The following is a 27,922-nucleotide window of genomic DNA, read 5'->3' as shown; positions in this document are numbered from 1 at the left end:
AGACAACTCACTGGGCAGGTAGAGTGGAGGCTGGAGGTCTGGAAACAGAGAAGGGGATGGGGAGGGGGACCAGGCGGGGTGTGGTTTATTTCTCACTTAAAGTATCTTTGAAAAATTCCAGTCTTGTCTATGTTAACAAAAAGAAGGAGCTGTTTGGTCTTTGAGCAGGTTGGAGGGGGTGGCACCTTGCAGGGCAGAAGGCTCTGGTCATGGGATACAGTGGTGGCAGCTGGGCTGTTCCAGGAGGGGTTGCTGAGTTGGCAGAATTAGCAGCGTCTGGCTTCCATGCTGGTCCAGGCTGTTGGGGGTCAGTGGGGGTTTCTTTCTTCCCTAAATAAACCCAGCCTGTCCTCAGGAAGCCAAGCCCCTGCTGCTCCTCCAGTATTCACCCCATCTCCAAGAGGAGGGCACCCTACCTCTACCAGAGTGGGAGCTGCAGGGGAATCCCATGGGCCATGTGGACAAATGGCTGCCTAGCCTTGGGTGCAGATGGCCGAACCAGGGACAGGTAGGTGTGCATTCTGTGACTTCCTACTTTGTGCCTCAAGCACTACTGCTAATCACAGTCAGGAGTCTCATCTGAGTGTCTCCTTGACCATGATATATGTCCTAGATACCTTCTAAGAGTCTGTGGAACTGACGGATTCTTGGTGGATCCTTCCTGAATGGAAGTCAGAAGCTTCAAAAAGAGGAAGCAAGGTGTTCCCACCCGTGCCCTGGTCACTCCCTCCTGTCAATCAGAGATGGCACCTCAGCAGCCCCCTTCTGAGTAGATGAAGGAAGACTGTTGTGCAGGACAATGTCCTGAGAGGTACCTTGAAGAGGTGAAGCCTTTGGCATGGCCTCAGGCCCAGCCTAGGTGGCAGAAACTCAGGTGGGCTGGGGCAGACAGGGGCCACTCAGCCAGGCTCCCAAGACCCCTGTCCCTCTTCATCCATGGCTAGGCCAGGCTGGGGACCTGGACTCGCATTGCGAGCCCAGAGGACAGGTCCGTGGTGGGGTCAGGCTGGGGTAAAGCTAGGGCACAGCCTCTGGCTGGAGATGGGAGCGGCCTCTCCTCTGTAGGCCTCTGAGCAAATTACCGCCCCCCTTTGGGGCTCTGTCTCTTCATCTGGAAAATGGAAGGTGATGATCCTATGGTGCAGGCCTCACGGGGTGGTGACAAGGCTGAAGGGAGGAAAGGAATGTGCTGGGGTGTGAGAGGAGAACAATGATGAGAGTAATATGATACTGAGTCCTCAGAGACCCTGTGAGGTAGGTGGAGTTCTCCTCACACTCTTCAGATGAGGAAATAGGCCCAGGGAGGCTAGGCCACAGGCCCAAGTCCACATGTCAGGTGAGTATCAGAGCCAGGATTGTTCTAGAACCAGAGCACACTAGAAGACAGAGCAGCACTGGTAGCAACTGACTTAGGTCAGTTTTCCAGGGTGTGAGGTTAGGGAATCTTAGGAGAAATGGGATAAGGGGACAATGGCCTCATTGACCTTCTCCTTGACCCTGGCAGGAGGGGATCTCCAAGTTTGCCACCCTGAAGATGATCCCCCAGAGATCCCAGAAGAGACAGCATCAGCAGGTGAAGATGCCTTCTGAGAGGGGGCTCTTCCCCCCTAAACAGAGCCTCCACACCAAGAGGGGAGGGCCTTCCCTGTCCAGCTCTGTCTTCTGTTGCCACAGTACCAGAAATCCCCCACTAGAGGTGACCAGGACCCAGGATCACATACCGTGATTGCCGGAAGCAGGCCCTAGGAGGTGATTAGCAGGAGTCTGGTGTTCTTGGAGGACGACAGGAGGAGAACAAAGGGAGGTCCACATGGGAACCCTGGGGCGGAGGCTGAGGGTAAGGAGTTTTCAGGGGGCGTTCCCTGGGAGCACCTGAGAGCCAGAGCTCATCCCCTCTCCCACCCCGATGGCACAGGGTGTTCCCCTTCCTTGGCATGTTTCTCACTGCCCCGGGTACCCCGGACCCTGTGATGCAGGATTATCTGGAGGTGAGAGAACCTGGGGCAGGGCAGCAGGGCTAGGATGCTGGGGTTTGGGAGGAAATAGCCCCCTCCTGAGTCCTAAGGTCACAGCACCTGGCAGGTCTCTCCTGAGCTGGGGTGTCATGCTCCTCTTAGGGATGCCTGAACGGAGGCACCATGTAAGCTGCATGTCCTGGTTCCCTGGGCTGCCCAACGGCAAAGCTGCAGGAGTGTGACTCAACCTCTCCTTCAGCAGATGCTCATGGAGGGGGGAGAGAGGTTGGGTTCCTCCAAATCAGGCAACACATAAGCGGCTGGGCAGTCACTTCCTGCCTGAGACCTTAGTCTCCCTGTCTGTTGTCAGAGTGGGTTGTGCTAGCCTGTCCCTGAGCTGCAGCTCTCATGTCCCCCCTTCTCTGGAGTCTGGAGCCCAGAGCCTGGCCTAGGTCCCAGTCCTGTTTTCTGTGCATGCCCTGCTCCCTAGAGGGCATTGGCGGTAGTGCAACCGCCCCAGGGGTGGGGAAGGGAGGCTAGTTATGGGCTGGAGGGCTCTTTCTGATGGACCCTGGCTGTCTGCCTCCCAGGCAATCAGATCAACCTCTAGAAAAGGAATGAGGTGAACATCTGTGGCTCTCACTGCCGGGAGACCACTGTGTGTGGGGGGGAATCGAGCTCCCCCACCCAGGCAGGACACTCCCTGGGAGTTTGAGAACAGAGAAGTGGGAGACCCATCAATTTCGTGGGTGGGGTAGATCCAGCTTCCTAAGGAGGGGCTATTTACACCCACCTCTGAGAATAGGTAGGACCTGGATGTAAGTGGAGTGTTTCCATGTGTACAAAGACCCAGGACCGGCCTCCTGCCTCTCTCCTCACCCCCACAATGCCCCTACAGCACCCCCTGTTCAGGCCCTGTCTGCATCTGTCCTTCCCTCTGGCCCTGGGAATACAAAGTAATGAGGGAGATCCAGCTGCTCCACGTGGCTGCAAATCATCATGACCTTGAGCCCGAGGAGCAGGCCCAGGAGCAGGCCGAGGCCGGGTTCCAGGGTATGGAATGGCTCAGGGAGAATGGGAGGTGCGCCCAGACAGTAGTTGAGCAAGAGCAGTACAGACTCTCCCTGGTGGCTGGCTCCAGAGAGCCTTTGGCCATGACTCCCTGGTTGACCCCAGACCACGCTGCCTGGTGACCGCTGGGGCACCTGGACTCCGGCTGCTGGGCAGGCACCGGGAGGGACACCTGAGCTGTAGCTCCTGGTAGGCTCAGGGGAGCCACTCAGTCCTGTAGCTACACTTTGTCCTGCCACGGGAGCTCCAGCCCTATTTGGCCAGCAGAACATTCAAGGCCAAAAAGAATCAGCCATCAAGAATTCAGGGCTGAGTGCATGTCCAGGCTTGGCAGGGGCTGAAGCCTCGGGGCTGAAGGTAAAACTTCAGACTAAGCAAGGTCCTGGGGAGTGAAATTCCAGCTCCATCACTGACCAGTCCTACGCCTGGGACAAGTCACCTTAGGCTTCCAGGACTCAGTTTCCTCATCTGTGAAATAGGTGATGCTAACTGATCACTCACATGGTAGGGACAAATGGGGTACTGTTGACTCACTAAGCACTCAGCACAGTGCTTGGAGCATAGGGCAGGGTGGACCATGACCCTGGGGGAGGCCCCTCAAGGTAATGCCTCTCTTCTAGCCACCAAGCCCCCAACAGAGCCCAGCTCCAGCGGCAGATCACACTCCAGAGCCCAGCTCCTGTGAGACCTCTTCCCCAGCAGCTGGGGTCCTCGGAGTGCACTGGGTCAGCTACCCCCTCTGAGGAGCAGGAGAACATTGTGAGTCTTTCCTGGGGCTCCCCTGGAGGCCAGAATAAGAGGTGACCCTGTTTCATCTTGCTGCTTGCTCTTCCCCAAGGCCTACTGACCTACTGCGGAGGGGTCCATTTGAATATTTTTATGCTAAAATCCCCCCCTTTTTTTTAACAGCCTGAGAATTAAGGTTTGGTTCGTTCCCTTCCTATGCTAATTTAAATGAGATACAGACTTTCACATTCCTCCTTGAACTAAGAAATCCTGCAGGATCACCAGCTTATTTACTGTATGTGGGAGAAGAGAGGGGGCCTCCAAGTCCCCCTTCCTCAGAGGAAACGGCATATCACCAACCTGGGCCAGGAGCAGAGACAGCCTCTCCGAGCACCTGGGGTTCAGAGTTCACAGGCATAGCAACCACAGAAATATACGTGTCTAGAAATAACACTTGCCAGGCCCATTTCTGCCCCAGGACAGGGGCTGTCTTTCTACAGCTTTGAAGGAAGAGGAAACATTCTCTGCTTCTCTTGTTGAGGTTTCTTTTGGCCAGACATTAGGGACTTGTAGTTTTCTAGTTCAGTCTCTGGAGATGCATCAGCACTAAGTAGACGAATAAATGTCAAGAGATTAAACCTTGCAGGTGGGAAGGACAAGACCAGAGGAAGATAATTTGCAAATGGATTAAGTCCCAGGACCTTCCAGCCTCAGTCCCCCTCTAGGGGCCCCACGTGTCCTCTTGACCTACATTAGAATCCTCCTGGGAGCCTCACCCTTGACCTCTATGCTCCTTTTCCTGCTTGCTTCATGTGTGGGGCAAAGATTGTAAGGTCCCTTTCAAGGTGACTGCTGGGCCTTGTTCCATAAACATTTACGATCCCTCTGCACTAGGGTCTCCAGCATTCCTGCCCCTCCTTATACAATTCGTTTTAAGACAGACATTCCCTAGAGGGCCCAGCCTGTCAGGTACGTGGTGGCCACTCCTCCCTGGTTGGGACCTGAGAGATCACAGATGACTTCTGATGTGCCAGGCTTAGGGTCCATATACTTGGCCATGGGCAGACCCCCACACTCTCCCTCGCTGGCCAAGATGACTTGTGGGGCCAAGTCTACCAGTAGGTCTAGAAGCAAATGGGGCTGGTGAGTGTAGGTCCTGAGGAAAATCAGCAACGATCTGCAAGGCAACTAGCTCAGGGGAGACCATTCCTGGCTCCTTTCTCCCAGCTGAGAGCATCCTGGAAGGTAAACAGACGTTAATCACATCACCGCAAAGTATCAACATTGCAAATAACAATGACTAGTATTTATTGAGTGTAGGATGTAGCAGGCACTAGCTTAAGAGTGTTTGTGTGTATTAGCTCATTTTATCCTCAAAATAATTTGGGGTGTTGCAGGCATTGCCCTTTTTATTCATAAGGAAAAAGCAGCACAGAAAAGCAGAGTCATATAGCTGGTGTCACATAGCTAAAAGTGATGGTGTGGGGACCCCAACACTCTAGTCTCAGTTGTCTCAGTTTCTGAAAGCAGAATGACAAAGTTTGGAGGTTGCGTAGGTTAAATTAAAAGAGAGAAGTCGGCAAACACATCTAGCCACAGGACTAGGTTTACAGTAGGTGCTCAATAATGATTATTGAATTTTAATGGCTCTGGGACTTGTGAGGTAGATGGGGACTTCCCTCCCACTGTTGGTAGGTCCTCCTGGCACTTGCCCAAGCTTCACAAGTGACTTCGGTCACTTTGCAAGAGTCCCGGGCCACCAAAGACCTTATGATGGGTATGAAGACTCAGGGTAAGTACTGGGCCCTCTGCACAAAGAGAAACATCCAGGCTTCCCAGCCTGGCATCTGGGCCTCCCTGGGTGATCTAACCAGGCCCCAAGGCCCTGCACTGCAAATACCAGAGGCCTTCCCTCCTCAAACATGCCTGGGGCTTTCCTGTTCCCACACCTTTGCTCTTGGCTCCCAATTAGAATGCCTGCCCACTCCCATCTCTGCCTCCCCAGATAGACAGCTTTTCCAGGGGATACCCTCCTTGTCAGATCTGTAGATCTTCTTTGTGACCAAGGCCCAGACCCATTCTGATCTGTTCCTTATCCAGTGACCATGGCAGGGACAGTCCAACATCTGCCTATTCGCCCTATCAGAGGCTTGGGACATGGATTTCCTTCTCTCCCACCATGATGGCTTGGAAAGGAGGAAGCAATGAGGATGCTGTTGGATTAAGGCCATACTTTCTTCCAGGGAAAAACTGTGTCAAACAGTTAAGCTCTCCTGGTGCAGACGTTTTACCACCTTCTTCAGTGACACGAAGTTCTACCCTGTGGTCAAACTAAGTCTTGTCCACATGGAGCTCCCCAACACTGCTTCCTAACTATGGATAGTGGAAATCATTATTGAGAAAAGATGATTCAACAGAAATTCTCTTTAGTTCTCGATCTTTTCACCTAGGGAGTGGATTATTAGACCTGAGACTTCATGGTTCAGCCCAGCTGCCATTCCGTGAGCGCCCGGCACTGTATGCGGTGGACAGTGACTGCACCCCATCACATTGCCGGGGACAGTGGCTGGGTAGCCTGGGCCTTGTCTCAGGCGCAGTCGTCCTGGAATGGGCTTGTAGCAATGTCGGAGGTTACCGTCAGCTCTCTGAGCAAGTCAACAGAATCTGGGGAAAGTCCCGGGAACCATGACCTGGTCTTGATTTTCTGAGCATGACTAATCTGGGGTTGTTGACCAGGGTCTGCAGCAGGAGCCACCTCGTCCTGGACCTGGTGGAGATTCGGGGACCTAAGAGTGAACCAGAGCAGACAGACTTAGGGGATGGGGTACCTTGTCTCTGTCCTTCTCAGAAGTTCTAGGAGAAGCTGACGGGTAGGTTGAGGTGCAGGAGAAGGAGCTGGAGCGGGACTTCTGGGGACATGAGGGCGGCTGGAGGGAGGTGGGTCTGTCCCACAGCCAGATGTCTACAGTTGGGAACAGTGATGAACAGAGCCCAGAAGGGTGCTCACAAGACATGGCTAATTGGTGGGCTTCCCAGCAGAAGGCAGAGCAGAGTAATAAGGGTAGGAGAGGTGGGATAGACAGTATAGACCCTTGAGAGGGCAGGAGATGGTAGCCAGAAGAGCTTGTGGTAAGCAAAACCCAGCCCCATCTTGGAGGTCACCTGGCCTGAAGCCTAGGATATGGGTGGTCTCAAACAAAGGGACTGGAGGTCTCAGACAGCAGAACTAGAGCTCATTTCTGGGAACATGGAGGAGCCCACTTAGAAGGACAAGGACACCAGGCCTCAGGGGTACCCTGGCCAGGCTGGTTGCAGGGCTAAACCTCCTGCTCTCCTCAGTAGAAGGTTCCCCAGGGCACGGAGTATGGAGGAAGGGGAGCAGGGAAGGGGAAGCTGGGACATCTCGGGGCTCCCAGAGAAGCTTAGGGTCCTTGTTGCCTATTGTCCAGCCCCAGCACAGGTTCAGACAGGAGGCTTACCTGCTGACTGATTCAGGTACCAGTATTTGATGGCCCGCTGCAGCTTCCTCTCCCTGTGCCCTGTGAGCAGGATGTTACAGAAGCTGACAAGCACGGGGTTGGTATGATAATGATCCACATAGAGCATGCCGATCCAGGCACTGAACCCTGAAACGCAGAAGGCAGGTCAGGCCAGGCAGCATGTGCCCTCTGTCCCAGGACGGTGGCGCTTGTGCTTTTGGTCCTAAACGGTGCCCCTGTTTTCACTGAGAATCTAGAAAGTTAGGTATAAAGAGCTGGAAGAGTTCTCAAGATGGCATTCTAATGCATCCATTTTGTGGAGAGCTTGAGCCAAGCGGGAGGAGCGCTGGGGCTCATACAGAGAGGCTGCCAGGCATACAAGGAACGGATGAGTGAATGAATGGACGCAGAAAGAAAACCAAAATGATTTTTGCTCTACAGAAATGGCTTGATTTGGGAGTCTTTCAACTGAACAGACCATTTTCTTAATTATGTTTCCAGCTAATGACACCAGTAATTCTGTGATGCATTCTTTCTCAAAATTTTCAGAGCTGTGCATTCATAAATTAATTAGCTTCTAACAGCTCAGGTGGGATTCTAGTACTTCTTACTGCTCTCCATGATACCTTCGAAGGTCTGTCAAATAGCAGCCGTTTACTAGCCTGAATTCTCTTCTGACCATTAGGCTGAATGATTTTTCTGCTCAGCGTTGTAGCCTCCATGAGAAGCTGAGTTCTGAGCAGAAGGAAGAGTGAAGTCCAGGTCTCTGGAACCCGGCCTGCAGGCAGCTTCCACAAAGCTGCAAGACCAGCCCACCCCACCCCCCACCCCGGACTCAACGCACGGCCCCCGGGGACCGGCACTCACCCATGTCCGCCCCCTCATAGCCATTCTGCATGATGGTCCTGTCGATGCGCGCGATCAGCCACGTGCCCAGGATGCAGCTGATGAGCAGCCTGGAGAGGCAGGCGCCCAGGCCCAGCAGCACGTTGTAGAAGAACAGAAAGTAGTTGAAGTTGTGGAACGCTTTCCTGCAAACAGAAGCAGCAGGGGGCAGCACCCTTTCAGTAGGAGGAGGTGGCCAGGAAGGCTGGCTCAGGGCCCCAGGCCTGTGGTCCAATCCTGTGGCTTCCATCTCCCAGCCGTGTGACCGTGATCGTCCCTGTCACACAGCACTGGTATGGGGACCAGCTCAGATACAGCACAGAAGGCGCTGAGCCCAGCACAGGGCGATTGTCAGTAGTGGCTGTGATTCTTCATGGGATCCTTGGGTTTTGAGGTTTCCTGTATGACAAGAAACCTCGTGTGGCTACAGCTGGCTTTGTGGCTACAGAGAGGTTGTGGCTTTCCCACCGTCTGTTGTCACAATGACCTGCTCCCCACTGGAATTGCTCCAAATTCTCCAAAGGAAACTTCCCAGATGACCTCTGGATCCTGTGGTTTCCTGGGCAAACTCGGCATCCTGGATTTCTGGGCCATCTCTGAGAGGGCTCTTTCTGGGGTCATCACTCTGTGCGCCATCTCTGCCCCTCACCATCCAAGGCCACTCCATGGTCGCCATGTTGGATTCTCACTGTTCTCTCAACACGTCTTGTCCTTCCGTGGCTGGCTGCCTCCATCTGTGCCGTGAGGGCTGCCGGCCATGCCCTCTCCTCAGCGCTACCTGTAGGAATCCCACCACCCTACCGAGCTCAGCTCAAACGTCCCGCCTGCGGCTGAATGAACCATTCCTGCCTCTCTTTCTCCATTACCCGCATTGCTCTTGTGAGACTGTCACCCCCTCTGGAGTCCACTGCCGCCATGTGTCTGTGTCTGCCAGCCCCCGTAGACTATGAGCTTCCGCAAATAGGTCATGTGGGGATATCTCTGTATCCTTAGTGGCCACGTTGTTTCCTCCCTGAGGGAAGGGCTTTGAATGTGTGAACTACAAAGAATCACCTCAAACCAGGCACTATTGTTCTAAGTTCATATTTTAACACATTTCATGCTCAGTATACCTGTCTGAGATGCACAATTATTTGTAAAATGAGGAAACTGCAGTTCATGGGTATAGGGTCACATACGGTTTCATAGAGCCAGGATGTGGACCCAGAAAGTTCGGTTCCAGAGACCACTCCTGAACCACGGCCTCTCACCCTCTCAGGGAAGGTACGGTCCACCCAGGGACCTGCCAAGGGGAAAGAGGAAGGAACGAGAGGCTGCTGAAGCCAAAGCCTCCAACCCCCATTCCCTTCTTGGCCCTCACCTGTTGTTGAGAGCCAAGGGCTTCTGCTTGTCAGCCGTGCTCATCTTCGGCTGCAGGAAGAAGGTGGCAGCAATCCACACCTGCAGGATCATGAGACCCAGGACGATGGATATGGTGAGGCTGAAACACAGGGGGAGACCATCCTGAGCTGGCCTTGTCCAAGCCCTTCTCCAATGCCCAGTGATAGAGAGGACAGAGATGGGACAGCCTGCTGGGACAACAGGAGCTCAGGCTCTGGGCTTCATGCCTCCAGAGTATTCCACTGTCTGATGGAAAGTTGAGGATCACGAGGACAGATGGCTTTCTCAAAGCCACAGAGTCAGGTCTTTTGGCTGCAGACCAGAACTCCAGGATTTAATTATGTCCCTTTGTCCATGCGTGGCAGCTGAGCTGCGTGTCTCACAGCATGGAAATCAAAGAAAAGCATAGAGCTTTTCAAGAGCTCATGAAGGCTGTGAGAGTGGACGGGCAGGCTCTGCCCAGCCTCCCACGTGGCTCTAGGGGAGAATGGAACCAAGGAGCTCAGAGCAGGGAGTTCCCAGAGAGGCCATCCTGTGTTTGCACCCCCTGAGTGGCTGTGGGGGGCAGCAGTTACATGGGGCCTCGGCTTCAGATTGCTAGCTCCCAACCCTGCCTCTTCTTGGACAAATTGGTTAGCCTTCTCTGCCTCTGTTGCCTTGTCTGAAAAACGGGCGTTAATATGAGACCCAACCTTCTTAAGAGAAAAGATGTGTGGTGAATTCTCAGTAGTGTCAGCCTTCGCTTTTTTCTCCCATATGGGCAAACTGAGGCTCAGAGAAGCAATTTATGCAAGGTCACACTGCTGATCTAGAACCTACGCTCAGATTTCCTCTCTCCTTCCACTCTACTGCCCTGACTCTCATGTCACCTCCCTGGACTCAGTCTTCCCAGCTGTAAAAATGGACACATGTGTATCCCCCACAGACACAACTGCGAGCGCCCCACCAAACAGCGAGAATGGAGAAATTTTATGAACTATAAGGTTCCAACGGTGTGAGTTGCTATTTTGGCCCATCCTTGGGTCAGAGGAGCTGAGAACATGGGATCAGGAATTAGTGAGAGCCCAACAGGGAAGGGGCATTTTGAACAGCAGCTTCGAGGGTCCACCGGCTCCTGGGCCCCGGGCAACGACAGGGAGCCCACCCAGCACTTACGTCCCGATGCCCAGTCCTTGCAGCATCTCCAGGCCCTGGTTGTGGATGACAGGCAACACCAGGCTGTACATGATCAGCATGCCACACAGGCTCTGCACCACGTGGATGATGAGGTAGCCTGTGGGCCAAGGGACCCCATGGTCACTCGAGGCCCTTCATGACCCAGTCATACATGTCCCTCCCTGAAGTCCCCCCTCTATCCTGGCATTTTTGCTTGTGCTGTTTCTTCTGTCTGGCACGACCATCTTCCTGCCGCCTTCTACTCGCCCTGCCAGATGGAGCTCAAGTGTCAACTCCACCAGAAAGCATTCGTGTCCTGCCCTGGGTGTGGAGAGTCACTTCCTCCTCTCCGTCACCACTGCCTTTAGCATTTCCAGCCCATAGGACAGGAAGTAATGATAGCTACGTGAGTGTGGGATTCTCCGTCCCTCCTGTAGGAGAGAGAACAAGGGCTGCTTCGCGTCGCCTCTCTTCTCTCTACGCACAGCCAGGACTCCACAGGGAATGGGTGTTGAATTGAATAGGTCACGTGAAGACACTTACCCCACAGAATATAGGCTATTTGCCAGCCAGAGTACCTTGCAATGGCCACCTGAGATTTAAAAAGAAAAAGGGGTCTCAGAGGGGAGAGAACACTGATCACCTCTAACACATGGGTCCAGCATCCCCGCCTCATCGGAGGTTCACCCACCAACACACCAAGGAAGGTGTCATGATTGTCATCATTGTACAGATGAGGAAACCGAGGGCCAGACGGGGACAGTGACTACCCTGGGCCACCCAGCAGCAGAGCATACTAGAAGTGAGGCCTCTGGACTCCCCGTCCAGGGCTCTTCCTCTCCCAGGCTGCTGCCCCTGTCCCAGCTGCAGGAGAGTGGGATTCAGCCATCACTTAGTCTCAGAGCAGAGAGAGGCCTCAGGGGACTTACCACACTCTCAGCCGAGGAAGGATTATGGAACTTCAAAGGGAGAAAGTGTTTATTTCCTGCCCACAACCTCTTCATGTGCTTTCTAGAGAAAAAACAGGAAATTAGGAACGTTCATAACCACAGCTTCTTATGTACTTAGAGCTCAACAGATGTAGACAGAAAAGCCTGTGGAGGGAGATGATGGCCAGCTCGTGGGATGGTTCTCATTAGCCTTAAAAATGTTTTAAAAATACTTTTAAAATTGAGATATAATTGACATACAACATTGCATTTCAGGTGTACAACATAATGACGGGATATTTGTGTATATTGCAAAATGTTCATCACGATGAGTCTAGTTAACATTCATCATCTTGCATAGTTACAAGCTTTTTTCTTGGGATGAGAGCTTTTAAGATCTACACTCTGCAACTTTCCAATACGCAGGTCAGTACTATTACCTAGAGTCACCATGCTGTGTATTACGTCACCATGACATTGACTTTATAACTGGAAGCTTATACCTTCTGACTCCCTTCACCCACCCCCACCCCCACCTTTGACAACCTCAGATCTGTTCTTTATCTGTGAGAGTGGTGTTTTTTTGGTTTGTTTTAGATTCCACACAGAAGTGAGATCATACAGTATTTGTCTTTCTCCGTCTGACTGACTTCACTAAGCCTAATGCCTTTTAAGGTCCACCCATGTTCTGCAAATGGCAAGATTTCATTTGTTTTTATGGCTGAATAGTATTCCAGTGTGTGTGTGTGTGTGTGTGTGTGTGTGTGTGTGTGTGTGTGTGACATCTTCTTTGCCCCTTCATCATCCATCAGTGGACACTCAGGTTATTTTCATATCTTGAATATTGTAAATAATATGGCAATAAAAATGGGGGTGCAAATATTTTTTTTTGAAATAGTGTTTTTGTTTTCTTCCCATAAATACCCAGGAATGAAGTTGCTAGATCATCTGATAATTCTATTTTTACTTTTTTGGGGAACCGCCATACTGTTTTCTGCAGTGGCTGCACAATTTACATCCCTACCAACAGTGCATGAAGGTTTCTTTTTCTCCACACCGTCACCCACACTGGTTATTTCTTGTGGTTTGGGTAGTAGCCATTCGAACAGACGTGAGGGAATGCCTCATTGTGGTCTTAACATGGTCATGCATAGTTCCCTGACGATTTAAAAATCTTAATATAGTTTGTAAAAATAATATGTAGTTACCTAGTCTTAATGGTGACTGAACAGGATAGTTGAGACTCTGCGTGTGGCTTTTATTTTCTTCAATTTGCTCTATTTTCATATTTTTTTCTGTGACGAATATGTATGACTTATGTCATAATATATCAAAACAGGTAATAATGGAAACCCTTTAATGATAGATCTACCTTATTACAACATAAAGGAAACTGAAAAGGGAACCACAGTCCCTCATGCTCCCAGCACCCCTGCAAACCTCTGCATGCCTTCCCCATGTGCTAGTCTTGGCCTGGACCTTTGCATAAAGATTAGGTCTGCGATGGTTATGTTCACAGTCCACATTCACATCTGTGTCCCGCTTTTCCCCCCACATCCTATCTCTAGCATTTTTCAGGATGTTTTGCAATTTTATGACCACTAAACTGGGAAGGTTTAATATGAAATAAAGAGTGTTTAAAAATCTCATTAGTAGTTTGTATATTTATTATATGATGAAATGATGGTTTGGGGTATGTTGGGTTATATAAAATATATTATTAAATTATTTTCACCTCTTTTTTAAACTTTTTACTAGCCTCTATTAGAAAATTCAAAATTGTATCTGTGGTTTTCATTATGTTTCAACTCAGCAGCACCGGAGGAGAATATGCCACCAGGAATATAAACACACGGATATAGCTGCACGAGGCATAGAAAATTTCTGGAAGCATACAGAAAATGAATAATATTTAGTTCTGGGGCAACAAACTGGGGTCTGAATGGAAGAAAGACATTACACTAAATATTTTTAATAACATTTTTTTAAAAAAGAGGCAGCATATAGGTTGGAATAATTCTAAGAAAAGGAAAAATACTGGCGCAGTGCTAGTGCTATCCAGGTATAGGGTTTTCTTATCCACTATTTCCTTTGCCCCATGGGCCTGTAAAACAGACAGGGCAGGGGTCATCAGTCCTCAGTGACAGGCATGGGAGGGAGGGGCCAGCCTTCTCTTTCCTGTGCCCTCCACCCATGTCAATGCAGCCAGCTCTAAAAGATGGTTGTGACTGGTTGTGGTCCAATGTCTCACTGATAATCTCCCAGGTACTTGCAGGCCACTGAAGGAAGGAGCAGGCATATGCCCGCATCAGGTAAGGCAGGGGAGAGCGGCAGTGTCCAGTCCACCCACGGGGTCTGGGGACAAGCAAGCAGAGAGAGGGAGCAAGCTAGGGCTGTGATGGAGAGCTGGGGCCTCTTTGTGCCAGAAGAGTCCTTACTTGGATACCATCTGCAAGAGACCCAATCTTTGGGCAGCCAAATGGGGAGGGTGTAAAGGCAGGATACTTTGGAGGGGAAGAAGATGGCCCTGGGTCTCCTGCGACTGCATGTGAGTTAGAGACTGAGATGGGGGGAGGGAAGAACTGAGAGGCAGAGAGACAGAGAGAGAGAGAGGAGGGAGGGTAGATACCTAAAATTCAACCACTATCTGCAGTGAAATGTTCACTACATATTGAAGGCCATCCCCTCCACCTGCTCTGCTCTTCTAGAGACTGATACACCCAGTGCCCTTAACCTGATCTCCTTTGATACCCCCTTGAGCCAGGTGCACCTGCTGGGAACCCAGTGTGGTTAGTCCTGGAGAGCAGAGCAGGTCTGACACCCAACAGAGATACTGAGCATACAAGGAGTGATAAGGCCTCTCAGGGCAGAAGATATGGCCTGGGTGAGTTATTTTGTTAAGTCTCAGCCTTTTCAGTTGTAAAAACAGAGATGAAAGTGCCGCTCAGGGTTGTGGTGAAAATCAAAAGATTCTTTTTTAAAAAAGATTTATTTATTTATTTATTTAAGAGAGAGAGAGAGTGTGAGTGCCAGGGGAGGAGGAGAGGGAGAAGGAGAGAAGCAAACTCCCCACAGAGCAGGGCTCAATCCCAGGACCCTGAGACTATGACCTGAGCTGAAACCAAGAGGTGGTTGCTTAATCAAGCTAAGCCACCCAGGCATCCCTGAAAATCAAAAGATTCGAAGAACAATGCCAAGCTTATAGTAGAAGCTTGAATCAATAGCTTTTTGGTTTGGGGTTTTCTGTTTTACTACTAATAGACGTGGCTGTTCCTGGATGGCATATATATTCCTGGTTCTAACTGGGCACTACTGTCACGCTCAGGGATTTTTAGAAAATTCTGGCTGAAGACACACAAAGATCCCAGAGCCTTCTTACCTGTAACAGGCCAATATGTGGAACAGATAGGTCACGCACGTGAGGGCGGCGGGCAAGACGGTCACTAGCCAGACTCCTGAAATAGAAGCAGTCACAGGAGAGGCCTGAGAACATGAGCCAGAAACAGTATTGTTAAAATGCGGATGTTCACATCAAAAAGGCTGGGCAAATACATTTTACCTCCTTTAACACATTTCTTGTGTAAAGTTTTGCTTATATTTGTCTCATTTCAGACACACACATACCCTTGCTATACTTTACTTCTTGCACAAGCCTCTCCTTTGGTATTAAGATTTTCCATCTACGGTGAGTAATGGGAAGAGAAAATTAGGGAGGATACACATCGTAGTCACCTTCTGTCCTCGTATAAAACGGTTAATAGTTGACTTCTATTTGCCACTCCCAGTAAAGAGCAACCATGCGCAAAGATAACTGGAATCAAGAGGTCTTGACTATTCTTTCATCCCCCTTTGGCAAGTTTTTAAGATGTTGTATCTAATCTGCTTCCACGTGATGTGATCCGTGTGCTTGCGAGAAAGGGAGGGAGAAACAGGGAAGGGAGATGACGTGTACGTATAAAAGCTTCTGGACAAGCTGTTTATCCATTGGTCCACAAAAGGCATTAAAAAAAATCCAACACCTCTTCATAATTAAAAACACTGCGTTGTGTAGACACAGAAGAGAACTTCCTCAACCTGATAAAAAGCATCTGCAAAATACCCACAGCCAACATCATACTAACAGCAAAACACTGACTGCTTTCCGTCTAAGTTCAGGAATAAGAAAATCAATGTCCACTCTTGCCGATTCTATCCAACACTGCACTGGAAGGTCTAGCCAGGGAAAATAAATGAGAAAAAGCAACCAGGCTGCAAAGGAAGAAATAAAACTACCTCTGTTCACTAGTGATGTATCCTTATATTTAAAAAATCCTAAGGAATAAACAAAAAATATTCAAACTCATTGATAAATGAGTTCAGCAAGGTTGCAGGATACAAGACAAATATATAAAAATCAACTGTATTTCTGTACACTAGCAATGAACAAACTGAAAATGAAGAAAACAACTGTGTTTGCATTAGTATCAAAAAGAATAAAATACTTAAGAATACACAGAAGAAATATGCAACTCCTACACTGAAAACTACAAAAGATTGTTGAAAGAAATTGAAGAAGATTTAGATTAATGGAAAGACATGCAATACTCCCTAAATTGATCTAAAAATTCAACCCAATCCCTATCAAAATTCCAATGCCATTTTTGCATAAATTGACAAGCTAATCCTAAAATTCATATGAAAATGAAGGGACCTAGAATTGGCAATATAATCTTTTTTTTTAAAGATTTTATTTATTTATTTGACAGAGAGAGACAGCCAGCGAGAGAGGGAACACAAGCAGGGGGAGTGGGAGAGGAAGAAGCAGGCTCCCATTGGAGAAGCCTGATGTGGGGCTCGATCCCAGAACGTTGGGATCACGCCCTGAGCCAAAGGCAGACGCTTAACGACTGAGCCACCCAGGCGCCCCTAGAATTGGCAATATAATCTTGAAATGGAAGAAGAAAATTGCAGGACTCACATTTCTTGATTTCAAACTTACTACAGAGCTACGGTAATGAAGATAGTGTGGTACTGCCTTAAGGACAGATAAATAGATCAATGTGATAAACTGAGAATCCAGAAGTAAATCCTCATCATCAATGTATTTTCAACAAGGATGAAAAACACAATTCAATAGAGAAAGTATATGCTTTGCAACAAAGGGTCCTGGGCAACTGATATTCACATGCAAAACAATGAAGTTAGAACCTTACCCCACAGCATATGCCAAAAATGAACTCAAAAAGGGATCATAAGTTTAAATGAAAAAGCTAAAATTACAAAAGTCTCAGAAGGAAATATGCAATGCTTTCTTAGATATACACGTGATGAAAGAAAAATGANTAGAGAAAGTATATGCTTTGCAACAAAGGGTCCTGGGCAACTGATATTCACATGCAAAACAATGAAGTTAGAACCTTACCCCACAGCATATGCAAAAATGAACTCAAAAAGGGATCATAAGTTTAAATGAAAAAGCTAAAATTACAAAAGTCTCAGAAGGAAATATGCAATGCTTTCTTAGATATACACGTGATGAAAGAAAAATGAATATGCTGGACTCCATCAAAGTTAAACACATCTGTGTTTCAAAGGACACCATCAAAAAAATGAAAAACCAACCCAAAGGATGGGAGAAAATATTTGCAAATTATATATCTCTTAAGGGATTTATGTATAATATAAAGAATTCTTACAGCTCAATAATTTAAAAATAGGCAAAGAGTCTCCATGGACATTATTCACAGAAGATGTACAAATGGCCAATAAGGACATGAAAAGATTCTCAACATCATTAGACATCAGGGAAATGAAAATCAAAACCACAATAAGATACCATTTCACACTTATTGGATCGCTATTATTAAAAAACAAAAAACTACCAACATGTGTTGGTGAAGATATGGAGAAATTGGACCCCTGATACATTGCTGGTGGGAATACACAGTGATGCAGTTGCTTTTGAAAACAGTCCAGCAATTCCTTGAAAGGTTAAACATAGTTACCATATGACCCAGAATTCCACTTCTAGGTATACACCCAAGATATATGAAAATACATGAAAAACTTGGAGATGAATGTTCATAGCAGTATTACTCATAATAGCCAGAAAGTTAAAACAACCCAGATTTCCATCAACTGACGAATGGATAAATATAATGTGGTATATTCATACAACAGAATAAATTCCAGCAATAAAAAATAAGGAAGTTCGGTCAACATGCTATGACACAGATGAACTTTGTAAACATTTGCTACGTGAGAGAAGCCAATCAAAAAAGACCACGTATTGTGGGATTCCATTTACATAAACAGTCCAGAAGAGCCAAATCTACAGAGCCAGAAAACAGTGGGAATGTTGAGGGGAAATGAGGGGTGATTGCAAATGGTCATGATTTCTTTTTAAGGTGATGAAAATGTTCCAAATTTGATTGTGGTGATGGTCGCACAATGGTGATGGTTGAGAATATACTAAAACCACTGAATTGTACTCTAAATGGATGAATTATAAGGCATGTGAATTATATCTTTGAAAAGTTGACTTAAAAAGAAGGAAAAAGAAAGCTGATCTTCATCAAGAGTCAGATATTCAACTGACTGAGCCACTCAGGTGCCCCACTTTTATAGCAATTTTAGAGAGATTTTATATATGTTAAGTCTAATAATTAAAAATGGGATTATATTTTATATTGCACTATAATTTCATTTTTTTCCTAGAAATAAATTCATTTTACAGGAAAAAAAAGAAAGAAAGAAAGCTGCTCTCCATTCCTTCCAAGTTTTAAATGTGTCTCTGTCCTGGCATCACCAGGATTAGGCAATTGCTATACCCTAAACCTCAACCATCACAAAGGATGCAGGTAAATAGCCATAAATCTCACCCCAGGGGGGCACAGGGATCCTCCAGGGAAAGGACGGGAGGAGTCTGGCCACTAGCAGAGTGAGTGCAGACTTTCTCCAGCCAGCAGCGGGAGCATGACTGACTGCACACTTTTAATTTAATGCCTTTATCTTCCCAAAGATGAAGCTTGTTCAGCTTAAAAGTCTCTCTTGGCCAGAGGGCAGCTGTGTTAAAGCTGGAAAAGATCAAGATGCAGTGAAAATTTTATGTTTTGACTCTCAAAGTATCTAAATATGTGAGAAATACATAAAAGAGGGGGTAAAACACGAGTGATACGGTGATATATTTACTCCAGTTCACCCAGAACAAGTAACTGAGGTTGGCATTAAAAACTTGCCCAGAAGAGGGGGGTTAATATAAACTATAAAAACTATGACTTAACATTAGTATGATTGAACTTAAAGATTAGACTGTGCTTGCTGAGCAGGGCACTCAGGGACCCCTCGGGCTGAGCATAAACGTACATTAAAGATGAATATGAATGTTCAAGGGCAACAATAAAGTATGTTGGTATGGAAGAGATGGTGCCCCAGGGCTCACATAAAAGTAATTTTCCATGTCACGTGTATGAAAGAGAATTTCCCTCAAATAATTCACAGATCTATTTCCTTCTGGTTGCAATACTCTACCAGATTATAAGTCTTAAGTAAAAATATCATTTGCAACACCTGTTTCATGACTTAAGGAACATTTGGTAATTTATGGGCATTAAATGTTGGTGCTACAAAGGCTTTTGGAAACCACTTCACACCCTGTTCCAAGCCCCCATTTAAAGATGAGGAAGCCAAGGACAAAAGAGAGGTCTTGACTTGTCTGACAACACGGAGTTTACCTGACATCTAGTCCAGAGCCTTTCTCAGCAGGAAAGAGGGAAGAATTCTCCTCCCTCCGTGGGCAACAGACACAGAATTAGAATGTCGTTTTCAAAGAAAACTATCTTAAGGTAAAGTGACTGCTATGAATAGATTCATATGTCAAAACCCTAACCCCCCATACAATGGTATTTAGAGACGTGGCTTTTGGGATTAGTGCCCTTGTAAGAGAAGGAGACAGCCTGCTTCCTCTCCCTACTCTCCAGCACTGAGGATACAATGAGAAGGCCATTCGGAAATCAGGGAGCAGGCTCTCACCAGACCCCAGATCTAACGGCACCTTGAACTCCCAAGTGTCCAGAACTGGGGAATAAGTGTTTGTTGTTTCGACTACCCAGTCTATGGCAATTTGTTATAGCAGACTGACCTAAGCGAAATTAAATCTGAACAGCATAAATAAATTTCCTATAAAATTCTAAAGAAAAACCATGACTTGCTGTTTTATTTTTTCCAAAGTGAAAAAGAGACGATGATTTTAGTTGTTCCCACTGGCATCAAAATGAAATAGGCTATTTAAAATGAGAAAATTCTCAGGGCATGTTCAATTCAGCCCCAAATAGGTTCTAACAAAATGGCCTGGATCCCAATCCCATTGGTCTTCTAGTCACCCACGAGGCAGATATCACTTGTCTCCCAAACCAGGCACCTCATGCAGGTAGTAGCAGTACCATGGCAATAATTATCCCAGGTGTGTACCTGCCACCAGTTATAAGTCCCTCTCCCAGTTTCCCACACTTCCTCAACAAAGGTGGCAGGATGGTTTTTACCTTTGGTGACACTCATCAACTCTTTCACCTGAAGGATGACTGGGGTCAGAGTCCCTGTCTGGTTCACGGAGGTGATGTACTTCTCCAGCTCCCCTTCAAACACATCCAGCTCGTCTCTCACATACACGAACATGCAGAGCTCAATGACAACGAACTGGTACAAAGAGCAAACATTTCAACATCTCACCTGAGTCCCGCCTCGTAGGTGAATAACATATGGATCCCTCTTTGGTTTTGAGGTCAAAACTCTTTGAAGTTCAAAACTCATCTGAAAAAGACTCTGGCCGGTGGCTATCCCAGGGTGAGTGGGATTGTGACTTCTTTGAAGACTTTCTTGGAGTCACCCCAAACTCTTTTCTTCACCCGATAGCATACAAGACTAGGTCCTACAAGGGCTCAAGGAACTCTTCAAACACTAATTACATCCAAATGAAATGAATGTCTAATGGTGACTAAGGAGTGACCTTGGGGACAACTCCAGCCCTCTCTCTCACCGCTCTCCTTCTGGCGTCTTGGTGGTAACCACGTTAGAGAAGGTGCTGTTTCCTGCATACATGTCACATGTGCTCACTCCCATCATCCTGTCATCATGGCTCCATGCCGCCTGCCATCATGCCAAAGCTTCTAGAGTTCCTACTCCCATTTTACTTCATCAGCCAAATTCTGTTTGTCTTTGAATGTGTAGCTCAAATGTTACCATCTTCAGGCAATATCTCAATCTAGAATAATTTGCTAAACTTTCAGAGCACGTTCACCTTTTTCTCTCTTTACATGGCAGGTAATTCATAGCACATCGTATCCCCTTCTCTTAGACCATGGGTCTCCCCCAGGCCAAGACTCTGCTGAGTCAGCTGTCTTTTCTCTTCCACGTCTTAGCATGGTGCTTGGCATTCAGTAGATAACCACCAAAGACTTAAGGAACACAATAACTCCAAGTCAGTTATTCACATTGGGAAAAACTCCAGTTGTCCTTTAAAATCCGTTCTCCCCTTCTCTGGGCGCAAAGCTGGACTACCTTTCCCAGTCTCCCTTGAGTTAGATGTGGCCACATCACATAGTTCTTACCCATGGAAGAGGAGTGGAAGGAATGTGTGCTATTCCACATGGGCCTTTGAAAACCTCCCACATGCATTTCTCCATGCACCTTCCCCTTCTGCTGACTGGATGCAGAGGGTGAGGGTTCTTGGGGATAATGAGGCGCATGATGGAAGAATCTGGGTTATGGACTAACACGTGGAGGACTGCTGCCCCCCAAACCTGACACTGTTACATAGGCAAACATATATATAGTGTTAAGTCACTGAAACGTAAGGGTTTATGTGGTACTTCAGCATTACCTAATACATTCATTTAAAACTCAATCACAGGATTAATTTATATAGGTATCATCCAGAAGGCAATTTGGTCTTGCCATTTCTATCTCTCCATGTTGACCCCACTTTTGATACAGACATTTTACCTCAGGTAACTTTGACCACATGAAATGTTTTGATCTTGTGCTTAATAAAATATTAAAGTCAGAATTATGCCAGCATTAAAAAAATTTTTTTTTGAGAAAGCCAACTTAAATAATGTACCCACACTAAAACATGATTATCACCCAAGCTCCATAGTTCACCCTAGGGTTCACTCTTGGTGTTGCATATTCTATGGATTTGGACAAACATCTAATGACATGTGTCATGCACTGAATTCCAATATAGCTCAATCCCAATATATGTAGATCAAGTTGGGAAGTACTGATACCTTGACAATACTGAGTCCTTCCATCCATGAATATAGACTATCTCTCCATGTTTTTAGTTTTCTTTGATTTCTTTCAACACAGGTTTGTAGTTTTCCTCATATAAATCTTGTACATATTTTATTAGATTTACACTTAAGTATTTCTTTTTGGGGGGTGCTAATGTAAATGATATTGTATTTTTAATTTCAAATTTCCCTTGTTCAATGCTGATATATAGAAGAGCAACTGACTTTTGTATGTTAACCTTGTACCCTGAAACCTTGCTATAACTGCTTATTAGTTCCAGGAGTTGGAACTAAGACTTTAAGTAATCTCTGCACCCAACGTGGGGCTCGAACTTACAACCCTGAGATCAAGAGTCCCATGTTCTACTGACTGAGCCAGACAGGTATCCCTTTGGTAGTTTTTTTGTTGATTCTTTTGGATTTTCTACACACACAATCATGTCATCTGTGAACAAAGACATTTTTACTTCTTCCTTCCCAATCAGTATACCTTTTATTTCCTTTTCTTGTCTTATTACTTAGCTAGGATTTCCTAAGTAAATGTTGAGGGGGAACAGTTTTGCCTTCTTCCTGATCTTAGTGGGAAAGTTTCTAATTTCTCACCATAAAGTATGACGTTAGCTGTAGATTTTTTGTTGATATTCTTTATCAGATTGAGAAAGTTCCCCTCTATGCCTAGGTTGCTGAAAAATTTTCTCATGAACTGGTGTTGGATTTTATTAAATGTTTTTTCTGCATCTATTAATAAGATTGTGTGATTTTTCTCCTGTTAGTTATTGATATGATTAATTATTTTTTAGCATTGTACCAGTTTTGCATATCTAAGATAAATCCCACTTGGTTATGGTGTATAATTCTCATACGTTGCTGGATTTGGTTTGTCCCATTCCATTGTGGTTCTCTTATACCCCTGTCTGTCTCCAATTTTAGGGGCAATGGTTTGCGCCATGACTTCTCTTCTCTTATGCATCTAAGAAGAACTATTGATTTTTTTCAGTTTGTTCAGATTTTTACTTGTTGTTAGAATGGAATGGCATCTTACAAGCTCTTTACATGGAATTGATAACTGGAAGTCTCCATAAATAATTCAACTGTATTTATTAGTAATATTCTCCATGTGGGTGAGGATGTCCTTGGAGTAAAAATGGGGGAGGGGTCAAAAAACTGTACTTCTTTGATTTACAGAGATTCAGTTTTGACCTAGCTTTTAAAGACTAACCCCAGCTCTAGCCCCATCACATTTATGAAATAGAAAAGGATTTGTTCAGATCTACTTACAAGGTACAGGCATATGAAAGCCAACACAGTGGTTCCAATCATTCTGCTTGGGAACTGAAAGCAGGGGTCCCACTCGTAGATTCTGGTTTGGAACCAGGACTTTTTAGTCTCGCTGTGAATGAATAAATAACAAGAAAAGAGAGGCTGTGGTTGGTAAACAAATGCCTGATTCTTCTGAAAATAACCTCATTGCTTCAGTTTCATCTTAGAATGTAGTGAAGAGAAAGAACACTGGTAGGTTCCAGTTTTCGTTCTCCCCTTATTCTTAAGAACAGAGACTCAGTTTCACTCAATACAGCAATTCACCAAACTAAAGGGCTATTGCTCCTGACCTCTCTTACAGTTAAGAGTGACCAAGACTAAGCACAGGCCAATCAGATGTGATCAGAGTGTGGTGTGGCACTTTGGGGAAGGTGCTGAGGTGGAATTCACACAGCTGGGAGGGACCCCACTGCCCTTCCTTCTTTTTTCCTGCCCACTGTCTGAAATGCAGACATGGTGGCTGGTCCAAGCTGGAGCGCGCCCAGCATCTATCTTGGACATGGACAGCCTTCACGATGACAAGCATTAAGAATGGCAGCAGAGGGGCTCCTGGGTGGCACAGTGGTTGAGCGTCTGCCTTCGGCTCAGGGCATGATCCCGGCGTTCTGGGATGGAGCCCCACGTCAGGCTCCTCCGCTGTGAGCCTGCTTCTTCCTCTCCCACTCCCCCTGCTTGTGTTCCCTCTCTTGCTAGCTGTCTCTATCTCTGTGGAATAAATAAATAAAATCTTAAAAAAAAAAAAAAAGAATGGCAGCAGAAGACAGATGATCTGCAAACTTCCATGGTGGGCAGTGCAGGGTCAGTATAAACTGTCTGCCTCCAGAATTCTTTTATATGAGAAAGAAAGAAATCTCCCTCTTGTGTGTCCCACTGTTGTTTTGCATTTTCTGTTACACATAAGCAAATGTAGTTTTAACCAAAGTAGGAGCTTTGCCACTGTATGACCTTGGACTAGCCATGTCCCTTCTCTGGGGAATATCCCCTTGTAAACAATGGTGGCAGTGGCAGGGATAGAGTGACCTGTATGATCACTGAAGACCAGGTGCTTTTGCTTGGCTATGAGCTATGTCTCTTGTATTGGTAACAGCACTGCAGTCTTTCTCTGGGAACCTGCTCCCTCCCATCAGTCCTAGCGGTTAAGCGAGGCTGAACCACTTCCTAGTTCCAATGGCAAATATGTGACAGGCTTAACAATCCATTTACTCTCATCATCTCGCCACAGTAATTGGTTTTGGGAAGACATGGGGTCCAATGTGATCCAATGAATCACAATGGGAGTTTGGTTTGAATTATTAGGAAGGAAAATGTCTTTTTCTTGTGAGCTTAAACCATGAGGGTATAAGCTTAGAGATTCTGGGGGCCACCACAGGGAGGACGCCCGTCTTACCACAAGGTTAACGCAGATCAAAGGAGAGCTAAGAGAAAATGAGGGAACTCGCTGTGGTTTTGATATCAGTGAGGCCATAGCATCCATCCACTTCTGAGCTGACCATCTCTAGATTTTTACATATGGAAGGCCGTACGTTTCCTTTCTCGCTTTAATCTAGTTTGAGTTGAGTTTCTGTCATTAGCCAACAAGAGTCCTGACTACTCTGTGGCCTTCCAGTCATGTCAGGGGCTGCCACACCTCAGAGCTCGTCCACAGGGGCGCACACACGGAGGGTGAGTGAGGCACCCGGGGCTTACTGCAGGGGGGGCTTCCTCAGGAGCCGTTTGACATGCTGCGCCTGGTGAACTTCCAGGAAAGGCTTTTCTTCCTGTGAGAAAAGAGACAAGGGTATGCTTGGGCTCACAAATCCTTGTGACAGGCTGTTGCCACAGAGGCCAGGAGTTCGGGTAAAGCTGTTCTTCCAGAGGGAGCACAGTGGTTAAGAGACAGCCTCAACAACCGAGCTGTCTGGTTGCAGATCCCGCTCTGCTCTAGACCAGCGACGTGACCTCGGGTGATGCAACCCACCACCCCGGGGCCAAGGTCCTTCACGCAGAACGGGAGCAGTAAAAATAGCGCCTCCCTCCCAGGGCGGCGACGCAGCGCATAACCGCGCGGACGCACACGGCGCTCGCACTCGGTACTCACCATCGGCAGCTCCCAGCCCAGGTGGACCCTTAGAGACTTGACAAACATGTGCAGGAAACGGCCCAGCAGGAAGGCCAGGCACAGCAGCGAGGGCCAGTAGAACAGGACCGTCTCGTACCTCCCCAAAAACTGCAACCGAAGCAGAGCATGGGAAGCACGCTGTCGCTGGGCCGGGGCTAGGCTCCCGGTGAAGCTGTGGGCGGGGATCTGCCTGCCCCGGCCCACGCCCACCAAGCCCACTCTCCCAGAGCTGTGTGGCCAGTGGTCCATCTCTGTTCCCCCTGCCCCACACCAAGGCACCAGCAGTGGCCTACAGTCCAGCAGCCCTCAGTATGAGTCCTAGCGCCTGCATTTTATTTTATACAAACGGCTTTCTTTCGTAGCTTCTTCTGGTCAGGGATTAAATACTGCTACTTTTGGAAAACACACACAACAGAGAGGGGGACAGAAAGAGGGGTGAGGAGGGACGCATGGGTGGTGCAGTCGTTAAGCGTCTGCCTTTGGCTCAGGGCGCGATCCCAGCGTTATGGGATCGAGCCCCACATCAGGCTCCTCTGCTGGGAGCCTGCTGCTTCTTCTCCCACTCCCCCTGCTTGTGTTCCCTCTCTCGCTGGATGTCTCTCTGTCAAATAAATAAATAAAATCTTTAAAAAAAAAAGAAAGAGGGGTGAGGAGGGGAAATAGGGAGGAGAGGACTGGAGAGGAGAAAGAGGGAGAGAGATATGTAGAGAAGGAGAAACAAAGAAAGAAAGAAAGAGAAAGAAAGAAAGAAAGAAAGAAAGAGGGAGGGGAGGGGAAGGGAGGCCCCATAACTGCCATCATGTTGGCAGCAACACAAGTTTCCAAGAGCACAGGTCTCTTGAGATGGTGCTCATAGTTTTTCTGTGATTTTAGTTTCATTTTAATGAAAACACACACACAAAGAATTTTTGTTACTGTTTTAGGACAAATAATATGGTGACTTATCTTTCATAATTTAATGGTTGGTTTTGTGGGATTTATTTTTTTAAGATTGATTTATTTATTTCAGAGACAGAGTGTGTGTGTGTGAGCAGGGGGAGGGGCAGAGAGAGAGGGAGAGGGACAGAGAGAATCCCAAGCAAACTCTCTGCCCAGTGCAGAGCCTGATGTGGGGCTAGATCCCACGACCACAGCATCATGACCAGAGCCAAAATCAAGAATCAGACGTTCAACCAATTGAGCCACCCAGGTGCCCTGGTTTCATGGTTTTTTAAATATGTCCTTGCCCCCACAGGGAGTCAGGATTTGATATCGTGCTGTTCAGGTGCAGAACAGAAGCCTGATGAGCTGTGGGGGCTCATGTCTCCCCTTCATCCTCCTCTCCAATGTCTGCTCCCCACTTACACATCAGATATCACCACTGCCAATATTCCAGGGTCTCTCCTCTGTATCTATCTTTACATCTATATCTATTATAACTTGAGATTATACCAAATACATAGGTCTTTAGACATCATAATCAGCTCCCCACATGCATACAAATTATCTGCATATGTCACTTTTTTTTTTAAAGATTTTATTTATTTATTTGACAGAGATAGAGACAGCCAGCGAGACAGGGAACACAAGCAGGGGGAGTGGGAGGAAGAAGCAGGCTCATAGCAGAGGAGCCTGATGTGGGGCTCGAACCCATAACGCCGGGATCACGCCCTGAGCTGAAGGCAGATGCGCCTAACCGCTGTGCCACCCAGGCGCCCCTGCATATGTCACTTTTAATGCAAAATAGTAGTGCATTATTTAGATGAACCAATTTTATTTTTTTTAAAGATTTTATTTATTTATTCGACAGAGATAGAGATAGCCAGCGAGAGAGGGAACCCAAGCAGGGGGAGTGGGAGAGGAAGAAGCAGGCTCATAGTGGAGAAGCCCGATGAGGGCTCGATCCCAGAACGCCGGGATCACGCCCTGAGCCGAAGGCAGACGCTTAACCGCTGTGCCACCCAGGTGCCCCAAGATGAACCAATTTTATTTAAAGTTTCTCCTAATATTCGACATTTTAGACTCTTCCAATGTCTCATTTTTATATATAATGCTTCCATGAACACATTTGAGAACATGAGACAAAGTCTTTATTATTACCTTAGTCCGAATTTTAGTCCCATGATTTTCAACTCATAAGTCCTGTTAGCCCCTGAGCCTCACTTTCTTATCAGTGAACTGGGGCCAGCACTAACACACAGCCTTCAAAGTGCCTTGAAGCACCCTGAACTACGCAATAGTTCATCTGGGGGCCTGAGCCTCGAACAACACCTAGCACGTTAGCAATTCTGAGCACAGAGGTAACACCCTGCCCTCTCCCTTAATTAACCACGAACATTTCAAATTTCAGAAGAACCTCAGGAAGACTGGAAGCTCTCCAAGATGCCAGAGAAAATGCCCATGATCTGGAATCTCTGGCACCGTGAGCAGAGTGGAGGGCATATTTTTCGGCAGAGGTATGCTAGAATGTTCTTAATCCCAACACAGAGATGCAGAGGGAAAACCCAGCCCCCATACTAGTTTTCCATTCCAGCTCCCCCAGACTCTCTTCATCACACCCTGTAGTCCTCCACGGTGAGTGAAGCCCCGGAGAGACTTTGGCAAGGCTCCCATTGGCTCCCAACCCCGGTGGCCTGCTGGTGCTCCCCCCACCTTCCCAGTAACCCTTCTAGAT

The 27,922-nt window shown here is 47.2% G+C and overlaps 1 protein-coding gene across 1 annotated transcript in view; it reads right to left on the bottom strand.

The window, feature by feature from the left end:
• Positions 1 to 5,038: 5,038 nt before the first annotated feature.
• The window catches only part of LOC105235700 (stimulated by retinoic acid gene 6 protein-like), a 54,670-nt gene continuing 31,786 nt past the window's right edge, over positions 5,039 to 27,922 (bottom strand). The window contains exons 8-19 of the mRNA XM_011219350.3: positions 25,249 to 25,377; positions 24,858 to 24,928; positions 23,130 to 23,241; positions 20,100 to 20,253; positions 14,960 to 15,035; positions 11,581 to 11,662; positions 11,195 to 11,243; positions 10,652 to 10,769; positions 9,477 to 9,596; positions 8,099 to 8,262; positions 7,232 to 7,378; positions 5,039 to 6,538 (exon numbers count right to left, since the gene is read on the bottom strand). Coding sequence (XP_011217652.2) covers positions 6,390 to 6,538; positions 7,232 to 7,378; positions 8,099 to 8,262; positions 9,477 to 9,596; positions 10,652 to 10,769; positions 11,195 to 11,243; positions 11,581 to 11,662; positions 14,960 to 15,035; positions 20,100 to 20,253; positions 23,130 to 23,241; positions 24,858 to 24,928; positions 25,249 to 25,377 — 1,371 coding nt within the window. The 3' untranslated portion in view covers positions 5,039 to 6,389. The remainder of the gene's footprint in view (positions 6,539 to 7,231; positions 7,379 to 8,098; positions 8,263 to 9,476; positions 9,597 to 10,651; positions 10,770 to 11,194; positions 11,244 to 11,580; positions 11,663 to 14,959; positions 15,036 to 20,099; positions 20,254 to 23,129; positions 23,242 to 24,857; positions 24,929 to 25,248; positions 25,378 to 27,922) is intronic.

The sequence above is a fragment of the Ailuropoda melanoleuca genome, chromosome 7, assembly GCF_002007445.2.
Source record: "Ailuropoda melanoleuca isolate Jingjing chromosome 7, ASM200744v2, whole genome shotgun sequence".
NCBI classification, from domain to species: Eukaryota; Metazoa; Chordata; class Mammalia; order Carnivora; family Ursidae; genus Ailuropoda; species Ailuropoda melanoleuca.
Note: the sequence above shows the minus strand (reverse complement) of the source record. Positions and strands in the feature narration are given on the sequence as shown.